Below are 22254 nucleotides of genomic sequence, written 5' to 3'. Positions count from 1 at the left end.
AATCTTCTTGCACTCTTGGTGGGAATGCAAATTGCTGCAATCACTGTGTAAAAACGGTATGGAGGTTCCCCAAAAAGTTAGAAATAGAATTACCCTAAGATCCAGTAATTTTACTATTGGGTATTTACCCCCAAAATACAAAAACACTAATTCAAAGGGATACATGGACCCCTACATTTATAGCAGCATTATTTACAACAGCCAAACTATGGAAGCAGTCCAAGTGTCCATCGATAGATGAATGGATAAAGATGTGATATGTATGTATGTATGTGTATATATACACAGTATATATATAAAAGGGAATATTATTCAGCCATAAAAAAGAATGAAATCTTGCCATTTGCAACAACATGGACAGAGCTAGAGAGTATGATGCTAAGTGGAATATATCAGTCAGAGAAAGACAAATACCAAATGATTTCATATGTGGAACATAAGAAACAAAATAAACAGGCGGGGCAGGGGAGGGGGGAAGAGACAAATCAAGAAACAGACTCTTAACTACAGACAACAAACTGATGATTACCAGAGGGGAGGTGAAGCGGGATATGGGGTAAATAGGTGATGGGGATTAAAGAGTACACTTTTACCATGATGAAAAAAATAAAATTAAAAAAAACAGTACATTTTTCATTATTCCACATACAGTTACATATAAATTGTATGTATAGAAAGTAAACACCACAAAAACTATCCTCTCTGCTTTTAGTAATTTTGTTTCAGTGTAATACTTGGAGTTTATACAAAGGGTCATAATGAAACTTGTGGACTGTAGCGATACTGCAGTGATACTAGTGAAGACACTGCTAATTATAGAACTTAAGCAAAATAAAGACCTGAGAAAAATGTTTTCTGTATATTTTTATATGATGAATTATATATGGTAAATATTCACATTCAATCCACTAACCAATCCAATTATATGCATAACACTAAATCTCCCACTTAGATGCATGCAACTGCTCTTAAACTATTTTGCCTCTGATGGGGTTTGGGACAGGTCACCCCAAAATATGTCACTTTGGCATATTGATTACTTTGAATTAAAATTACTTAAGAAACAGTATAAGGAGGACACTCTGACCCTGCTCTGTCTCCCTGAAAGCAAGAAATAAATTCTCTATGTGAAGGGTACTTTCCCAGAACCTGGAGAGTAAAAGGTATCCTTATCATCAGAGACAGGTTAATTCAGGCCTGAGAAGGCTGTATAAACTTCATACATTTGCTACCCTAAACCCAAACTTACTTGTCTTGGCATTTCTTCACTAACTTACTTTTTTTTTTTTCTCTAAAAGGTGTAAAAGCTGCCTGCTTTGCTCATTTCTTTCAGTCTTATATCCTGGACATATGAATTAAATTTATTTTTCTCCTGTTAATCTGTCTTAAGTCAATTTAATTATTAGACCAGCCAGGAAGTTAGAAGGGAAAAAGGGAAAGTCCTACCCCCTACCCTCACCCCAAATATACTTCCTTCTTGCTATCAGCTTCCTACAGTTAAGAAAACTGGTAAACTAGAAGGCAAGTTTATTTTCAAGAGATATAGGACTTCTGACTTAACAGCAAATAAGACCCCTGCCTGAAATCAAACCACAGTTTTTCCATACATTTGGAAAAGTAGAATAAAATTAACTAGTTTTTCATGTAATTTACAGAATTAGCTTTATTAACTAGATAAAATGAGTAAATAACTAAAAGCAAAATAATTTAAAAGGTGCATAAATTATGAGATTTTAAGTTCAGCACTTGTGAAGACAACAGTATGCCAAAAGTTACTAAGTTAATCTGTGAACCTTCAAAACTCAAAGCATATAATAATTCCTAAATTTAAACTTGACCACAGAATCTTTTTTAGACAAAGCATCACCAAGAAATGGTATTTCAAGAAATATACTTTGAGAAATAAGATATTATGTCACTGTTCAGAGGACTACAGCTATAGAAAGTAGTATTACATACAGTTGGCAACTGGACTTAAAATCCAGATCGACAAGATAAACACACATGAAATAAAAAAACTTCATACAATCATACTAAATATACCACAGCATTTCATGGTTTTGTGTCATATAAATATGAAATTAATATTGCTAAGAGCCCAGAAAGGTAAGACCACAGGCTGAGTTAGAATAGTCAAGGTAAATTTTGTGATACTCTTAACAGTTTGAAACTGAAATTCTAAGTATTTTTATCTTATGCACTCACTACATCTATAATTTTGGCATCTGTCACTGAGTAAGTTAAAAAATCAGAGCAGTTAAATAAAATGCTAAGGGTTTGATATATTCATTTAATTCTCCCACAATTCTATTATGTATATGTTGTTACTTCCATTTTAAAAAACTCCCACAGATTAAAACTTACTTGTCCATGTACTTTTTTTTTTTTTTTAATGCCCAGCGTGGAGCCTAATGTGGGGTTTAGGCTCATGACCCTGAGATCAAGACCTGAGCTGAGATCAAGAGTCGGACAATTAACCAACAGAGCCATCCAGGCGCCCCTTGTCCATGTACTTAATACCACTGAACTGTATACTTAAAAATGGTTGAGACAACAAATATTATGTGTATTTTACCATAAAAAATAAAAGAAAAAAAACTTACTTGTCCAGGTCATATAATGTATGTGAAATTCGTACAATTACTTCTACTCCAGCTTCAGTAGCCAGTTTCTTAATAGCTGCATCTCGTTCCTTTCCAAAAGGCTCAGAATCATACTCAATTGAAAGTTTAGTAATGTTCCATTCCTAAAGTAAGAAAAAGGAACAAAAATGTACACAAATTTAAATAATTATTTTTCCATTATAACAATACATTCTGGGAAAAAGTGAAAAGCTCAAACTCTACATATGAAACGATTATACATAAATCAAACTTTGAATATGCAGGAAGAAACCACACAATTTATAAATTCAGAATTATGTAACTAAGAAATGTACACTCACTAGATTTCAGGCATTATACTAGGCAGTAGACAATCTAGTAATATGCTTAAAACCAGCTTCCTACACTAAATTCGTTTGTATAGCACTTTACTTTTCAAATAATTTACACTTGTATTATTTCATTCGCTCCTCAAAATAACCCCCAGTTTGGCACTTTGGTTGATATCTCCATTTGGCAGATAAGGTTATTTTAAAAATTTAGGGACTTGGGCGCCTGGGTTGCTCAGTCGGTTAAGCGTCTGCCTTCGGCTCGAGTCATGATCCCAGGGTTCTGGGATCGAGTTCTGCATCAGGCTCCCTGCTCAGTGGGGAGTCTGCTTCTCCCTCTACCTCTGCTGCTGACTCTCTCTCTCTGTCAAATAAATAAATAAAATCTTTTAAAAAATATTAGGGACTTGCCCAAGTTCACAAAGAACAAGAATACCTGGAGGGTATTTATTGCTGCTGAATTTATGTCTGCTGATTCTAAGAATTGGTCTTTCACAAAACTTTTTTTTTTTAAGATTTTATTTATTTATTTGAGAGAGAGAGAGCATGAGTGGGGGGAGGAGCAGAGGGAGAAGCAAACTCCCCACTGAGCAGGGAACCCAATGCAATGCGCGGCTCAATCCCAGGACTCTGGGATCATGACCTGAGCCGAAGGCAGATGCTTAACCGACTGAGCCACCCAGGCGCCCTTTCACAAACCTTTGATAGTTAATACGGTATATGTTGCTTTGCGGAGGTACTCTGTTTTATAATTTTTTATTTCTGATTACCAAAAAATGTTAACTGTGGAGATACAGAGATAGTAATAATGTCAGATATTTATTGAGTATCAGGTGTTATATTGATAAGTTCTGTACACATCTCCTTATAGTGATTTTCTTTTTTTTTTTTTTAAAGATTTTATTTATTTATTTGACAGAGAGAGAGAGAGAGACAGCAAGAGAAGGAACACAAGCAGGGGGAGTGGGAGAGGAAGAAGCAGGCTTCCCGCTGAGCAGGGAGCCCGATGCGGCGCTCGATCCCAGGACCCTGGGATCATGACCTGAGCTGAAGGCAGAAGCTTAACCGACTGAGCCGCCCAGGCGCCCCTCCTTATAGTGATTTTCAATGTGGAGACTGTGACTTCAGGGAATTGTGATTTCCTAAGGGGGTAGTAACTTTAATTCTAAAATCTATTCTGATATATGTTACAAGAAAAAAAAAATCAACTGTAAGTCTACTATTATTTAACTCACTATATAGTAACACACTAATTCTCCAAACCTGTACAGTTTAGACAAGGGCTGTTCCCAATGGTGGGTTAAAAAAAAATACTACTATAAATCTTGCAGGGTATATCCTTATCTTTATGCATGCATCTTAAACATTTTTGGGCATTTGTTCTATTTTTCCTAGAAACAGTTCCTTGAAAAACAATGAATAGATAAGCATATTTAAAATTTTGACAGTGCCAAATTTTCCACCAGATACATTGTACCAATTCACACTCTCATCAGTAGTATACCAAAGTGCTTGCTCCCCATACACTTGCCAGTAGTATGTTAAAGGTTTTTAAAAACCACTAACATACAAATGGTATACACAAAAAAAACAGTACCTCATTTTAAAAATTTTCCTTTCTTGAACATCTTGAAGAATGCATACCAAGCTGTCAATAGCTGTTACCTTTAAATTTAGGAGTGCAAATAAGGTAATTATTTTTTATTTTACACACTGTTGCATTGCTCCCATTTGTTAGTTCAATCACATACTGTTTTTGAAATTCAGAAATAAAATAAGAGTAGGAAAGCATTATATTTGTTTTATAGTGAAACAGTATAGAGTAGTAGTTTAAAAACATAGGATCTGAAGTCAGACCTCCTGAGTTCAAAGACTGGCTCAACTATTTGCACAAATGGCTAAGCTCTTCATGCCTGCTTCTTCATCTATAAAATGGGTAGAATGTGAGTAATGTGCTTAGAGAGTACCTAGCACATAATAAACACTATGTGTTTGCTACAGTAAAATGAAAAAAAAAAATCATTATGTTACAGAGTTGCTGAAAGATTAAATGAGATAATGCATGTAAATTGTTAAGGACATAGTATACAGTTCAATGAATGACAGCTATTATTACTAGCCATTTGTATATTTCTTTTTTTGTGAGTTGCAGGTTATGTTTGCTTGGTTTTCTATTGCAGTGAATTTTTCTCTTATGGACTTGTAAGAGCTCCTTATATTTTAATGATAGCAACCTTTGTCTGCCATATATGTTACAACTTTTTTTCCTAAATAGTAGTTTGCAATTCTATGATTTTTTTTGATAAATAATTTTTTAGTTTTTAGATAGATGATAGAGTTTAAGATAAGTGTGTTAACACTTTTGAAAAGGAAGAGAACGTAACTCAGACACCTAAAGATCAAAATATAGACCACATTACTAGTAAAGATGAATTGGAGAAAACATACTAGGTTTATGGGCAGGTAAGCTTGCTAATATTTTACCCCTGAATTAAACAGATTTATCCACCCAATGATAAGCATCCCCTTCCCTGCAGTATGGGCTACCTCCATAAAATTTATCACACAGGAGAAGAGAATAGGATGTGTGCTCTCAGTAAGTGACAAGAAAAGGTACAATCTGAGCTATACTCACCTAGCTCCTTTTACTAAACTCACCAATGAAATCTTTCACTTCTTCCCTGGGGATAAATTAGTGAATATCTCTCCCGAAGAAAAACGAAAAGCTAGGGAGGAGAAGGTTCCCCAAACATTAAATGTATTCATTTATACATCAAATATTATAATCTTTATTACAGTCCAGATACAATGCTAGGTCCCTCCCTCCTGGAGCTTACTGAGGAAGACTGGTGACACAGAGGTAAATTTAAAAAGTAAATACAGGGGCGCCTGGGTGGCTCAGTAGTTAAGCATCTGCCTTCGGCTCAGGTCATGATCCCAGGGTCCTGGGATCGAGTCCCACATTGGGCTCCCTGCTCGGCGGGAAGCCTGCTTCTCCTTCTCCCACCCCCCCTGCTTGTGTTCCCTTTCTCGCTGTGTCTCTCTCTGTCAAATAAATAAATAAAATCTTAAAAAATAAATAAATAAGTAAAATAAAAATAAAAAGTAAATACATAATAACTATTAGAAAAAAACAGAATGCTATGATAGAGACTATGGAGATGAGGGTAAGGTGATAAGCTAATTATCTACTCTTTTTCTTCCCAAATTATGCTGGCAAGACTTTCAGTTAGTGGTGAAAGTTTATATCCTGGCTTTTCACCCTATCTTAGGTGGAAAGCACTCAGTATTTCACCATTAAGAATGACATTCACTATGTTTTTAATAGACAACTTTTATCAAATTAACATTTACCAATTTTCTATTCCTAGTTTGTTTAAAGTTTTTTTAAATCATAAATGGATGTTGAATTATATCCAATGCTTTTTCTTCATCTATTGAGATAATCATAGCTTTTCCTATATTCTATTAATAGGAAGGATCACCTTAATTGATTTTTATAATGTTGAACCAACTTTGTATTCCTGGGCTAAACTAATGTAGTATTATTTAAAAATATTGCTAATTTCAATTTGTTAATATATTGTTAAGGATATCTGAGTCTGTTTCTGGCAGGATATTTGGCTATTTTTTTTCCTTAAAATTTCCTAAAATTTCTTCATCAGGTTTTGCTGTTAGAGTTATGTTGGTCTCACAGAAGAAGTGTTTTGGGGAAGTGTTCCCAACATTTTCCTATGTTTTCTGAAAAGTGTTATAAAACTGGTATGATTTCTTTCCCAAATATGTGATAGAATTCACAACTAAAGCCTTCTTGGGCCCGGAGTTTTATTTATGGGAAGGTTTTCAATTATAAATTCAATTTCTTTAAGAGATATAAGGCTATTAACTTTCTCTTTTCTTTTCCTGAGAATTTTATAACTTGCACTTTGAAGAAGTTTTTCATCATTTCATCTTAGTTGCATAATTTATTGGCAATATGTTTATATTATCCTTTATTATGCTTTTAAAATTTAGAGAATCTCTAGTGATATCCCCCATTTTTTCTGGATAAAAGTGATTTTCTCCCTTTTTCACCCTGATCAAGATTGTTAGTGTTTATCAATTTAATCTTTTCGAAGACCCAGCTTTTGGCTTTGCTGACTGAATCAACCAGGGTTCAGTCAGGAAACAGAAACCACATCAGAAATTTGAACAGGGAAAATTTAATATAAAGCATTATTAGCAAGTAAAAGGTGGTCAACAATGACAAGGAGTAAAAGAGGAGTTAAGGCTACACTTTCCAATATGGTAGATAGTCAGTAGCCATAGAAGTGGCTTCTGAGCACTTGAAATGTAGCTAGTTGGAATAGAGATGTGCTGTAAGAATAAAATATACACTGGATTCCAAAGACTTCACATGAAAAAAGGTTAAAATAGCTTAAAATTTTAATAATTTTATATTGAAAGGAAAATATTTTGATATACTGGGTTAAATAAAATATATATATTTTTTAAAAAGTAAAATATATTATTAAAATTAACTTCATGTTTCTTTTTACTTTTTTAAATGTGGCTATTAGAAAATTTAGAATTACATTATGTGGCGTCTGTTGTCCAAGGTGTCCAAAATTAGCAATTGCAGAACACTACTACCACCACTAAATGGAGGGAAAATAAGAAAATAAAGAATTAAGAACTTCGAAAAAAAGAACCCTCCACTGAGATTCACACCTCAATGCATGGGTTCTCCTGCCACAGTAACACAAAACCTTCCCTGTAGGGAAGGAACTTGCCAAAGGGCAAAGCCAAACCTGGTTCATAGGAACAGCACATTGGGTGGCTGAGAAACTTGCTGCAGGGTGTAGGTAAGCTGGAGCTGGTCTGTGGAAGTGGCCTATCAAGGGGCAGGGAAATTTGCCAGAAGGTGTGGTTAGACTGGGGCTTGTCCAGAAGGGAGGCTGAGGTAAACACTACTGGGTCTCCCACATCTCAACTGCCAGCTAGTGTGCCAAGAAAAAAGCGAAAAGCACAAGGCTACCAAAACGGAAAGCCCCTTCTGTCCTACTATGACTTTGCAGAGAACCACCACCATCTCTCGACAAAACCTAGTATCAAGCCAGCTGACAAAGGAGAAATGTTGAGAGCATCCAGCTTCACTATCACAAAGCAGGATGTAGAAGGGTGGATTAGAGCTGAGAGACAATAAATGGACTATTGCAATTTATTTTCTCTATTGTTTGCTTTCTGTTTCATTGATTTCCATTCCTCTATTTTCTTTCTTCTACTTACTATACTATAGGTTTGATTTGTTCTTGTCTTCTACTTTTTAAAAAGATGGAAGCTTAGTTCTTTGATTCTTTCTTTTCTAATAGAGTACTGAAAGCTATTAATTTTTCTCTAAGCACTGCTGTAGCTGAATCCCATGTTTTTCTAATGGCAAGTTGAGTTTTAATATTTTAAAGAAATTACCCTAATAGTAACACTATTTTTTAACTGAAGTATGTTGTGAATCCCATAAATTTTTGTGGTTTTCATTAGCAGTTATAAATATTTGCAATTCTCTTGCTATTCATTTTAATTCTACTGAAGTCAAAGAATATATTCTATAAGATGTCAGTTTTTTGAAATTTATTGATATGTTTTGTGGCTGAACATATGGTCTATCTTGGTGAATACTTCATATGCGTTAAAAAAGAATGTGTAGTTTTGGGGTGTAGTGTTCTGCAAATACCAATATACCAAATTGGTTGATAGCATTATTCATATCACCTGTATCTTTATTAATTTTTGTATATTCTATTAATAAGAGTTAGTTTGAGATTCACATATTTTTATGCTGTTAGTTGGTACATACACATTTATAATAGTTATATCTTCTTGATGTAAGATTGCTCTTAATCTCTGGTAATTCTGTCTTGAATTCTACTTTCTTATGCTTACTATTTGCAAAGTATTTTTTTTCAGTCTTTTTTATTTCAAACTGTTTATTAATTAAATTTTTTTTTAGTAGAGTTGGTACACAATGTTACACTGGTTTCAGACCTACAACATAGTGATTCAAATGCTCTATATGTTATGCTATGCTCACCACAAATGTAGCTACCATCTGTGACTATAAAACACTATTACAATATCATGACCTATATTCCCTATGCTGTGCCTTTTATTTCTGTGACTTATTCATTCCATAATTGGAAACCTGTATCTCCTGTTTTTCATATTCTTATTTTTATTATTTATTTATATATTATAAGATTTATTTATTGATCTTAGAGAGAATTAGAGCAAGAGAGAGCAGGGGAAGGGGTTAAGGGAGAAGGAGAGAGAATCCTTAAGCAGACTCTCCGCTAAGCAAGGCGCCCAAGGTCCTTCCCAGGACCCTAAGATCAGGACCTGAGCCAACATCAAGAATTGGACACTTAACTGACCGAGCCACCCAGATGCCCTTCTTCATATTTTTAAAATGTCTCTTCTAATCAGCATATAGTTGGTTCTTGCTTATTCTTTATCCAGTCTGACAACTTGTGCCTTTTAAATGGCAAGCTTAAAGTAGACCATTTACACTGAATAAAATTATTGATATAGTTGAGCTTAAATCTACCCATCTGCTTTCATTTAAATGAGTCAAATATTTTTAGTATTCCATTTTAAACTCCTCTATTAACTTTTTTGAAATAGCTCTTTATGCTATTTTAGATCACAATGTACATTCTTATCACTGTCTACCTACAAATCATATATTATTACTGAATAATGTAAGAACTTATAGATACTAGTATTTATTGTGTGATCCTGTTATAAATTTTATTTCTATATATGTTACAAGCCCCTTAATATTGATATTATCTCCTACAATTCACTGCTATTAGTTGGTTTTAACCTGTCAATAGTCTTTTAAAGAAAATAGAATATATAGGGTGCCTGGGTGGCTCAGTTGGTTAAGTGACTGCCTTCGGCTCAGGTCATGATCCTGGAGTCCCTGGATCGAGTCCCGCATCGGGCTCCCTGCTCAGCAGGGAGCCTGCTTCTCCCTCTGACCCTCCCCCCTCTCATGTGCTCTCTCTCAAATAAATAAATAAAATCTTAAAAAAAAAAAAAGAAAATAGAATATATAAATATACATAACTAAAAATTTTAAAAAGTTGGTCTTTTATATTTACCCATATATTTATGTGTTCTTTCCTCTTTCTTGCAGATCCTGTCTTTCATCCAGAATGACCTCCTTTCACCTAGCAGAAGTTCCTTTAGTCTTTCTTACAGTACAGATCTGTTGGAAATGAATTATTCTGTTTTTGTCTGCCTGCAAATGTCTTCATTTTACCTTTTTAAATCTCTATCTTTCTATCATCATCTATCTGAGCCTAAAGAACCAGGTATTCCCAGGCAGTCTCCCACCCAAGTACAAACCAGGTCCAACCCTGCTTAGCTTCTGAGATCAAACAATCAGGCAAGTTCAGGGTGGTATAGCCTTAGACTACCTTCTTCTTCTTTTTTTTTTTTTTAAAGATTTATTTTAGAGAGAACAGTGGGGAGGGACAGAGAGAGAGAGAGAAATTCTCAAGCAGACTCCCCGCTGAATGTGGGGCCTGGTGCAGGGCTCAATCTCACTACCCTGAGATCATGACCTGAGCGGAAATCAAGAGTTGGATGCTTAAATGACTGAGCCACCCAGGCATCACTAGCTTCTCTTTTTTTTTAAATGAATATTTTTGCTAAGTTAACAAAGTTGTCTGTAGGGTTTTGTTTTTTTTTTAAGATTTATTTTTAGAGAGAGAGTACGCAAGTGAGGGGAGGGGCAAAGGAAGAGAATCTTTCAAGCAGACTCCCCACTGAGTGAGCAGCCTGATGCGGGGCTCAATCCCACAAACCACGAGATCATGACCTGAGCCTAAACCAAGAGTCGACACCCAACCAACTGAGCCGCCCAGGGGTCCTGTGTGTAGTTCTTTAAAGATGGCATTCAATTACCGTCTGGACTCAATGGTTTCTGATTAAAAAAGCCACCAATAGGGACGCCTGGGTGGCTCAGTTGGTTAAGCAACTGCCTTCGACTCAGGTCACGATCCTGGAGTCCCGGGATCGAGTCCCACATCAGGCTCCCTGCTCAGCAGGGAGTCTGCTTCTCCCTCTGACCCTCCCCTCTCTCATGTGCGCTCTCTCTCACTCATTCTCTCTCTCTCAAATAAATAAATAAAAATCTTAAAAAAAAAAAAGCCACCAACATTCTTATTGTGGTTCCCTGAATACGTCTTTTCACCTCTGGCCACTTATAAAATTTTCTAACTTTGGTTTTCAGTTTATTGACTTTGATGTGACAAGAGGTGGTTTTCTTTATATTTATGCCGTTTGGGGTTTTGTCACACTTCTTGACACTGTGGGTTGATATCTTTTATCAATTTTAGAAAATTCTTAATCATTATCTCTTCAAACATTTTTTTTCTGTCCCAATCTCTCTCCCCTTTTTTTTTCTAGGTCTACAGTTTTACATATGTTAGGTTAGTGTCACACTCCGTTCCCTTTTTAAAAACACTTCCTTCTCTTTGTGCTTCTAGTTAGGATAATTTCAACTGCCAGTCTTCAAGTTCACTGATCTTTTTTCTGCTCTGTCTACTCTGGAAAAGCCCACTGAATGAATTCTTCATTTCCTTCTTTTTGATAGTTTCCATTTTTATACTGACATTATCTTCTATTCACATTTTTCACCTTTGACTAGATTCTTTAATATCTATAGCATAATTATTGTAAAGTCCTTTATTCTAACCCCAACATCTTCATCAACTGTGGGACTATTTCTACTGTTCTTTTTTCTTTCTTTTTTTTTTTTTTACTTGATTGCAAGTCACATTTTCCTGCTTCTTCATGTATTTCATAATTTTTGATTATATGACAGACAATGGTATAAAGAAGAGAGATGGAACAAATAATATTTATCTGTAAAAAAGCACATACTTTGGCTCTTACTGCTAGAATTTGAATTACTGTAGTCTGTAATTGAGGTGGGGCTTGGCTTTGTTGCTGCTTTTGTTAAATTCCATTCACCACTGGGGTTCAAATATATTGAGGGTAGGATCCAGACTTTTCAACAGGGCTCAGGATTTGAGTATAGACAAGATTCCAGATGGCTTTACAGCCCAGTCAATAGCATTACAAACTGTGTATCTCTCTCTGCTTTGCTGTCTACCCATCAGCTCTATGGTTGATGGGGAATTCTCTTTGTTTTCCAGCCCTGTCCCCCAATTTTCTGAACCTCTGAAGACATCTTTCTGTCTGTCCTGCTGTGTGTCTGGAGACATCCTGCTGTCCCAGCTTCAGTGGACTGCTACTTTGCACTAAGTGAATGCCCAGTAGCACTTCAATGAGGGATCTCTCTCAGCTCTTCTGCCTTGCCCCAGCCTTTGGTATATTGCCACTGGTACTCCACAAAAGTACTGTAGGAAAGAACTAGAGAGTGCATATGAACTTGACTGTGACCAGGGTTTCCTGGAATTCTAATCTGCCATGTCAGTCCATGCATGACCGTGAAAAGCTTGGTAAATTTTGACTGGTTTTTTTTTACTCTCAACTATAGTGGATTCCCTTCTTTTTCTGCTGTGCCTCCATGGATATAGACATGAGTCTCTTTCCTATGAAAAGCTCATCTCTTTATGGAATTTATTTAGGTTTCTCTGTGTCCTCAACTCTCTAGCAGGTTAAAAAAAAAAAAACCACCTATGATTTTGTGGCATATTCACTTTCTTCTCATTGTTGAGACATTAGCCTTAGCAACATATTTATGGACATCTCCTCTGGCAAGGGAAACAAAAGCAAATTAAACTATTGGGAGTACACCGAAATAAAAAGCTTTCACACAATGAAGGAAAACAACAAAACAAAAAGGTAATCTACTGAATGGAAGACGATATTTGTAAATGATATATCATCCAAGAAGGAATTAATATCCAAAATATATAAAGAACTTAATAAAACTCAACACCATCCCCCCCCCAAAAATCTGATTAAAAATGGTCAAAGGACCCTCAGTTTGTTTCCTATAGTTAAGAGTCTCTTATGGCATTAAGGAGGGCACTTAATGTAATGAGCACTGGGTGTTATATGCAACTGATGAATCACTAAACTCTACCTCTGAAACTAATAATATACTCTACGTTAATTAATTAGATTTAAATTTAAAAAATGGTCAAAGGACCTGAATAGACATTTTTCCAAAGAAAATATACAGATGGGCAACGGATACAAAAAAAAGATGCTCAACATCACTCATCATGAGGGAAATGCAAATCAAAACCACAATAAGATATCGTCTCACACCACTCAGAATGGTTAGTATTAAAAAGACAAGAAATAACAAGTGTTGGCAAGAATATGGAAAAAAGGGAACCCTGATGCAATGTTGATGGGAATGTGAATTGGTGCAGCCACTGTGGAAAACAACATGGAGGTTCTTCATAAAATTAAAAATAAAAATACCATATGATCCAGAAATTCTACTACTGGGTATTTACCCAAAGAAAATGAAAACACTAATTCAAAAAATATACGTACCTCTATGTTTGTTGCAGCATTATTTATAATAGTCAAGATATGGAAGCAACCTAAGTGTCCAATGATAGATGGATGGATAAAGAAGATGTAGTATGTGTGCGTGCGTGTGTGTGTGTGTATGTGTGTGTGTGTGTGTGTATATATATATATATATATACACACACATATATGATGGAATATTACTCAGTCACAAAAAAAAGAATGAAATCTTGCCATTTACAACAAATTGATGTATTTGGAGTCTGGAGTCTATTATCCTAAGTGAAATAAGTCAGACAGGAAAAGGCAAATATATGATTTCCTTATATACGGAATCTAAAAAACAAAACAAATGAACAAACAAACAAACCAGACTCTTAAATACAGAGGACAAACTGGTAGTTGCCAGAGGGGACGTGGGTGGGAAGATGAACAAAATAGATGAAGGGGATTAAGAGGTATAAATTTCCAGTTATAAAATAAGTAAGTCATGGAGATGAAAAGTACAGCATAGGGAATATCATCAATAATATTGTAATAACATTGTATGGTGACAGATGGTGACTATACTTATGGTGAGCACCGAGTAATAGATAGAATTGTTGAATCGATATGCTCTATACCTGAAACTAATATAACACTGTATGTCAATTATACTTCAGTAATAAATTTTAAAAAAAAAAAAGAAAAGAAAATGTAAGTGAAATCATGTCACTCATGTTACTCAAAAATCGCCATGGATACCATTTCACTCAGAGTAATAGCCAAACTCTTAAATATGGTCTATAAATAAAGTCCTATGATATGGCTCCTTGCAACCTCTCTGACCCTTTCTCTCCTTTTCACTCACTGCTTCTAGCCATGCTGGCCTTCTTGCTATTCCTAAACAAGTCATGGCACACTTCCACATGAAGGCCTTTGTAACTACTGCTCCCTCTGCCTGCAACATTCTTTCCCCATGCTGCAGTGATCTTAGCAGCTCAAAATGACAGATTCTCACAAGTCTGTCAATTAACTAGATGGTGGTTCTGTTGGTCTCACTTGGGACTCACCTATGAGTCTGCAATCAGCTGACAGCTTGGCCGGGCCTAGAGGATCTGAGATAATCTCTCTCCCACATCTCAGATCTTGGTGCTGCCTGTTGACTGGCCTTCTATCTCTATATGGTCTCCCATAATTTGATATTCTAGCCCATATTCCCTGCATAATACAAGAAGCATTCCAAAAGGGCAAAGGCAGAAGCTTCAAGGTTGCTTGAAGCTTAGAATTTGGAACTCAATGTCTTCCTTGTCAGTTGGTCAAAATAAGTTATATGACCAACCCAGATTTAAACGCGACCTTTTGATGGAACGAGGTGCAAAATGTTGTGAATTCACAATATCACACCCCAGATATTTGCATGGCTCAGTCCCTTCACATGTTTGCTACATGTCATCTTAGAAGTGAGGCCTTCCATGATTCCATATAAAGTAATTACCTTCCCCTCACCTTGGCATTTAATACTCCACACTTTATTTTAGCACCACCTGACATGCATATTTACTTGTTTATTATCTGCCTCCTTCCCACTATCATATAAGCTCTGCCAAGGTAGGAATATCTTCTTTTTGGTTCCCTAATATATCTGCACCACCTTGAACTCTGCCTTGTACATAGTAGGCACTCAATCAAGACCTGCTCAATGAATTCTCTTATTGAAATGAGCATGTACTATAAAATAATAAGGCAAGAATCCAAAATAACTCAAAAAGCATAATACAAATTCTATGCATGTGAAATATTAGTGGCTTTAGATGTTCTTTGATTTATTCTAAGATTTTGAACAGAACATTCTGTTACATTTCAGTGAGTCCATCTATACAGACTTTAGTCCCTGTTTCTTGAATATAATGAGAATGTTTTAATGTTTCAACTCTTCATTAAAAGTTTCTGCTGGGCCCAGAATGTATATGGTCTTGGTAGCTTACCGTTCTGGCACCAAATGTGGAAGCTGCAAGATTTAACTGCATAATAATAATAATTTATGTAAGATTCATATGATTAATAGCATATCCAAGTTTTGCCTACATTAGTGTCTGCTAAGTTTATCATTTCTTCAGAACATAAAAAAAGAAGTTAAAAAAAAAGTCCTATATTAAGTTCAGAATTTAACTGGGAAAAATTCTAAGTAGAAAACACATCAGAAAACAACAGTTTATCAGACATATATGTAAATATGTGTATATAAAAAAAATAAAAATACTCTGACCTCATCCCTAAATCTACTCAATATAAACAGAATGAGTGAATGCTATAGAGAGGAGAAGATATATACTAGACATCAGTACTGGAACCACTCTCACCATCCCAATCAACTAAAGCACTGTTATCAGGTCTAAAACAGTTTTACCTTCCATGTGGGAAATAGGATTACTTACCTATTAAAAATTCTATTTTCTGTACTAGAATAATAAAACTAGAGACAATAATGTAAATGAGTCAGCTGGTTACCAACAAAAGAATCTTTTCCCTCAGAGAAACGGGTATGTGAGGGTGAAGGGGTGGGAAGGAGACCTGCTTTTTATTGTATATCCTTTTAGGCTCTTTTTTCTTTTTTAAACACATGGATGTAGCACCTCTAAACAAAAAGTAAAAATAAAAACATCAACGCAATTTTTTTTTTAAAAGATTTTATTTATTTATTTGAGACAGAGAGAATGAGAGAGACAGAGAGCACATGAGAGGGGGGAGGGTCAGAGGGAGAAGCAGGCTCCCTGCCGAGCAGGGAGCCCGATGCGGGACTCGATCCAGGGACTCCAGGATCATGACCTGAGCCGAAGGCAGTCGCTTAACCAACTGAGCCACCCAGGCGCCCCATCAACACAATTTAAAAAAAGGAATTAATTCCCTCTCTGGCTCTAGACATAGTATATAATCTGAAAGGAAGTTTTCATAAGTGGCATTTTACATAGTACATAGCCCAAGGAAAAATCAGAATAAAATGGTAAGCACTCTATATGCCTTATGTGTTTCATGTATCTGTATTTTATGGCCCATGTGGAAATCACTGCTTCTCTGCCAAACTGACAAAGACCGGGATAGCATCTAAAGATGGTAGGTAGTTTAATCCAATAATGTTAATTTAGGTAGAAGAAAACTTAAAACTAAGAATATAAAAGATTTGCTACCTTAAAACAATTTTTTTAAAACAAGTAAGTTTTGTGATTTGATTTTATTTTATTTTTTGGTTTTAATTCCAATATATTCAACATACACTGTTATATTAGTTTCAGGGGTACAATGTAGTGATTCAACAATTCTATACATCACCCAGTGCTCATCACAAGGGCACTCCTTAATCCCCATCACGTATTTCACCCATCCCCTTACCCCCACACCCCTCCTCTGGTAACCATCAGTTTGTTCTCTATAGTTAAGAGTCTGTTTCTTGATCTCTCTCTTTTTTTTTTAAAGATTTTATTTATTTATTTGAGAGAGAGAGAATGAGAAAGAGCGAGCACATGAGAGGGGGGAGGGTCAGAGGGAGAAGCAGACTCCCCGCCGAGCAGGGAGCCCGATGCGGGACTCGATCCAGGGACTCCAGGATCATGACCTGAGCCGAAGGCAGTCACTTAACCAACTGAGCCACCCAGGCACCCTCTCTTTCTCTTTTTCCCGTTGCTGATTTATTTTGTTTCTTAAATTCCACATATGAATGATATCATATGGTATCTGTCTCTCTGATTTATTTTGCTTAGCATTATACTCTCTAGCTCCATCCATATTGTTGCAAATGGCAAGATTTCATTCTTTTTTATGACTGAATAATATTCCATTGTATATATACACCACAACTTCTTTATCCATTCATCTGTCAATGGACACTTAGAGTCTTCCATACTTTGGCTATTGTAAAAAAATGCTGCTATACATGTAGGGGTTGCATGTATGCCTTTGAATTAGTTTTTATATTTTTTGAGTAAATACCCAGTAGTGCAATTACTGGATTACAGGGTAGTTCTAGTTTTAACTTTTTGAGGAATTTCCATATCGTTTTCCATAGTTGGCTGTAGCAGTTTGCATTACCACCAACAGTGCAAGAGGGTTCCTTTTTCTCCATATTCTTAAACACTTGTTGTTTAAGCTTTGTTATTTTAAAGCAACAAAGTCCTCTTAGGATTCATTTTACTTATACCACATGGATTTAGAGATACATACACTTTTACACTCATGAGTTGTTGATAAACTATTACACCATTGTTTCTGATGTGCTTTCTACTCAGAATTCTTCCAGGTACCTAGATTAAATTCTGATTCTAAGTAGCCATAGTAGTAAAACATGCTTTGATAAAGTAAATCTTCACTAGCCAAAACTGCTGCATTAGCCAAATCCTAAACATTAAAGGTTTCTTTCATACCAGTGAAAAAGATTAGGTAGTTTATTTGACTCCCAGCACTGGGGACATTTTCATTCAGGGAAAGGAACTATTCTCTTCTGCATTAGAAATAGGAACATTACTATAAAAAAAAAATTGATGGGGGCGCCTGGGTGGCTCAGTTGGTTAAGCGACTGCCTTCGGCTCAGGTCATGATCCTGGAGTCCCTGGATCGGGTCCCGCATCGGGCTCCCTGCTCGGCAGGGAGCCTGCTTCTGCCTCTGACCCTCCCCCCTCTCATGTGCTCTCTCTCTCTCATTCTCTCTGTCTCAAATAAATAAATAAAATCTTTAAAAAAAAAAAAAATTGATGAATCAAACAGCTGCCAAAAAAAAGGCAGATATACATTAGAAATTCTAATGGTAGGAAAGAGGAAGGGATGGATAAACAAGAGATAACCAGGAATCACCTTCTGGTCTGAGCACTTCCATGACCTAGCTGTAGTCATGGAAGTGCTTAGTCAACTCTTTTAACCTCTCCAGGACTCATTTTTTCATTTAGAAAAAAGAAAAAGAAGGGAGACATAAAACCAGGAGATTTAAGATTCTCCTTAAGTTAAAAAAAAACCCACAAAACTACAGTTTTGTATTATTAGTAGCATGTTGTTCATTATAGCCCTTGGACCCAAAAAGTTCTCTTATAAGAATTATGCCAAAAATGTACTAGCACATGTGAGCAAAGATATTTGTATCTGGACAAGGATGTTCACTGACAGCATTATTTGTATTAGCAAAAGCCTGTGGAAAATGACCAAATGTTCAGTAGACAGCTTGTTAAAGAAATCATAGCATACCTACACAATGGAATACTACAAAGCCATTTAAAAGACTGAGGGAGCAGTAGGAAACAACCTCTAAAATACATGGCCATATGAATAAAGCATGGCACAGATGGTATAAAATATAGTGCGTCTTTTTTTTTCTTCAAGATTTTATTTATTTATTTGACAGAGAGAAACACAGCGAGAAAGGGAACACAAGCAGGGGGAGTGGGAGAGGGAGAAGCAGGCTTCCCGTGGAGCAGGGAGCCCGATGCAGGGCTCAATCCCAGGACTCTGGGATCATGACCTGATGATCCGAAGGCAGATGCTTAACCGACTGAGCCACCCAGGCGCCCCTATAGTGCGTTCTTATCTTGGTTGTTAAGAAGGGGATGTTAACATACACAAAAATGCAAATTTATATACACAGATGGACCTACAGGTATTTTATATATGTATATATAGACACATGCACATATATATTCTTATTAATGCAAAAAATATTTCTAATGCATACACAAGAAACTGGTAGTAGCTGTTGCTTCTGGGAGGGGAACTAGCACTTTAAGGCAGAAGTAAGATTTAAGTTTTTACTGTAAACCACTTTTTTGCTGTCTGATTCTACCATGTGAAGCTTTTATTAAATAAATTAAAAAAAAACATAAATTTTTTTTAAAAAAATACTTATATTTCCCATACTTTAAATTACCTCAAATACCTTACTTATCAAATATGTGTCTTCTCTGAAAAAAAGATTATTATTTTATGCAAAGATTTTTCAGATTACCTTAAAAAGCCTGGGAAACACATCTGCTGGTTGTCCACGAATCACAAACAAACGAGAATTTAATTTTCGCAGATTGGCATCAAGGTCTTCAAGACATTGAAGCAAAAATCTACAGAGAAAAATATTATTAAAATTCTTAAACATGTATACTTAGAAGATATAAAGTATTACAAAATCATGTTATTCTAAAAATTGACATGCCAACCCCATAATTTTATTACCTCTTATTATCTTATTATTTCTAACTGATCTGTAAATTACTGTTTCCAGAGATCATACTTACAATTTTCTTATTACAACACAAGTTTCTCAGTATTTTAATGAAATTCCTAAATTAAATCACTAACTTCCATTAAATAATAGTGAGTGAATGTTAGCATGGTTTAATTTGTAAGCATAAAAATTATATAAATTAAATGAATTGATTTCACTGTTTCATTGATGAAATGAACTCAAGTTCAAACAGAAAAGCCACCTTGAAAAATCTAGAACATTTTTCTACTGAAAAAAATGGAAATATCCTATTTAATCACTCTGAGCAAGTGAATAATTTAAGAATTTGAGTATTAGGGGATACTGTAATCATCTATGAGAGAGAAAACATGTCTATATTCAAGTTTCTTATCTAATTAAAGAAACTGATTAAATAGACATGAAATTATGTGGCATAACTCTGAACGCCAGATTAATTAAAAAAGAAAAATTCCATGCAACAGGTGGGCTTTTCTCAATGAAGTAAGTACCAACAAGGCTTACACATGATAGTATGTTGAGAAATTCTGGGGTAGTACTAGAAGACTGCTCACTGTGCATCTTTTATTGTAAAGAAATGGAGCAGTCTCCAAGAGGAAATCTGAAAGAGAGGTCATCCCTGGAAAATTCAACCTCACTATTTGCCTCATTTCATCTAGATTCTCTTCCCCTCAGCTGGACATATCTTATTTCCTCTTTACTCTGCTCCTTTCATGTATCTGAACTTAAGGTTAAATATGTGTCTGCCTTTTCCACAGGCCATGTGTTCTCTGAGAATAGTGATTGTGTTTACTTATGAGGAGAAGCTAATACGAATGAAAAGGCACATTTCAGAAATGCATTGTCCAATATGGTAGCCACTATGCACATATAGCCATTTAAATTTAATCACCAATTCAGTTTCTCAGTCACACTTGCCATATTTCAAGGCTTCTCAACAGTCACATGTGTGCCTATTAGTTACCATATTGGACAGCACAGGTGAAGAACATTTCTATCACTGCAGAAAGTTCTACCAGACACCATTATTCTAGGAGGCTGTTCAGTTCAGATCATTTGCCTATTCTGATACTATCATTTCATCAAGAAAGTTTTGTTAATTTTTTACAGTTGTAGTTATTACTGACATCAGTATACCTAGTCAAGTTTAATACTCTTTTCTATTTAGGAGCCATCATCTCTATGGGTGTGGGAACTCATGAGGACTCATGACTATATATATCACCTTTATTTTTTTTTTTTTAAAGATTCTATTTATTTATTTGCCAGAGAGAGAGAGAGAGAGAGAGAGAGAGAAAGCACAAGCAGGGGGAGTGGCAGGCAGAGAGAGAAGCAGGCGCTGAGCAAGGAGCCAACACGGGACTTGATCCAAGGACCCTGGGATCACAACTTGAGCCGAAGGCAGATACTTAACCGACTGAGCCACCCAGGTATCCCCCATCATATCACCTTTAGGAAGTTGCACAATTGTCTTTAAACAAATAGGAAACAAATCTATCTTCACATTTATATTTCACCTCACCCCTGTTCTGTTTGGGTTTGGAGCCATCGCCCTAACACTGACCCCTACCCTCAACTTACCACTACAAATGTGCAAATACTCTGGGGGAGAAGATTGTTGTTATTTTTATACCAATACAAAAGTACCTGAATTTTATAAAATTATCCATAACTATGAATAATTTTTCATGTTTGGTGATAAATGTTTATTACAAAACATCTAGTTTTATGTATTTGCTTGGCAAAACAGTTTTTAGACACTCTAAGAGTCAGATAAAAAATTAAGAGGTTGAATGAACTAGCAATTTTAAGTTTTCTTAAATTTAAACAGTACAAAACTAAAATGTCCTGGAAGGATAATCCAAGGCAGAGATAATTCTCAAATCTCTTTTGTGCCGTTAGTTTCAGAATGGAAATGTTTCCATATGGTACAAGCAGGTCAAGGATAGATGGGAAAAAATGGGAAAAGAAAAAAAACCTGATTAATGCATAAAATGAACAAGCCTGGATTAATTAATAATTGGCCTTTTATTTTTCCCTTTCTTGTTCACAGGCTAAGCATTCTTAATACTTTTCAATAAACACCCCATGAACCAAACACTGGAGAGAATGATATGAACTGAAGCAATGTCTTACAGTGGAAAATGCAACCAAATAATTAGTTTTGTTTCGGTACTGCATAAAACAAAGGAATAGATATATTTAAATATGGTGTTTTTCTTCCATAGTATGATATTTTTCTTCCACAGATGTTATCATTTATATCATTGTAATTTCACATAAAAATTAGAGAAGTACAGTGGACTCAAATATAGGTACTTTTTTTTTTTAAAGATTTAAAAATTTTTTTTATTTATTTGACAGAAAGATAGCGAGAGCAGGAACACAAGCAGAGGGAGTGGGAGAGGGAGAAGTAGGCTTCTCGTGGAGCAGGGAGCCTGATGTGGGGCTCGATCCCAGGACCCTGGGATCATGACCTGAGCTGAAGGCAGATGCTTAAAGACTGAGCCACCCAGGTGCCCCCAAATATAGATACTTTAAAAAAGAACATTGTACCTTGCCACTGTGACTTCTGAAACCAAATGCATATATTTTTTTCATAAAATAA

The 22254-nt window shown here is 35.6% G+C and overlaps 1 protein-coding gene and 1 pseudogene across 1 annotated transcript in view; both read right to left on the bottom strand.

Moving 5' to 3' along the window:
* CRY1 (cryptochrome circadian regulator 1) overlaps positions 1-22254 on the bottom strand; it is an 86831-nt gene that overhangs the window by 15175 nt on the left and 49402 nt on the right. Inside the window, exons 2-3 of the mRNA XM_021687606.1 lie at positions 19395-19503; positions 2604-2746 (exon numbers count right to left, since the gene is read on the bottom strand). Coding sequence (XP_021543281.1) covers positions 2604-2746; positions 19395-19503 — 252 coding nt within the window. The remainder of the gene's footprint in view (positions 1-2603; positions 2747-19394; positions 19504-22254) is intronic.
* LOC123324894 lies at positions 10270-10386 on the bottom strand (annotated as a pseudogene).

This window comes from Neomonachus schauinslandi, chromosome 5 (assembly GCF_002201575.2).
Source record: "Neomonachus schauinslandi chromosome 5, ASM220157v2, whole genome shotgun sequence".
Lineage (NCBI taxonomy): Eukaryota > Metazoa > Chordata > Mammalia > Carnivora > Phocidae > Neomonachus > Neomonachus schauinslandi.
Note: the sequence above shows the minus strand (reverse complement) of the source record. Positions and strands in the feature narration are given on the sequence as shown.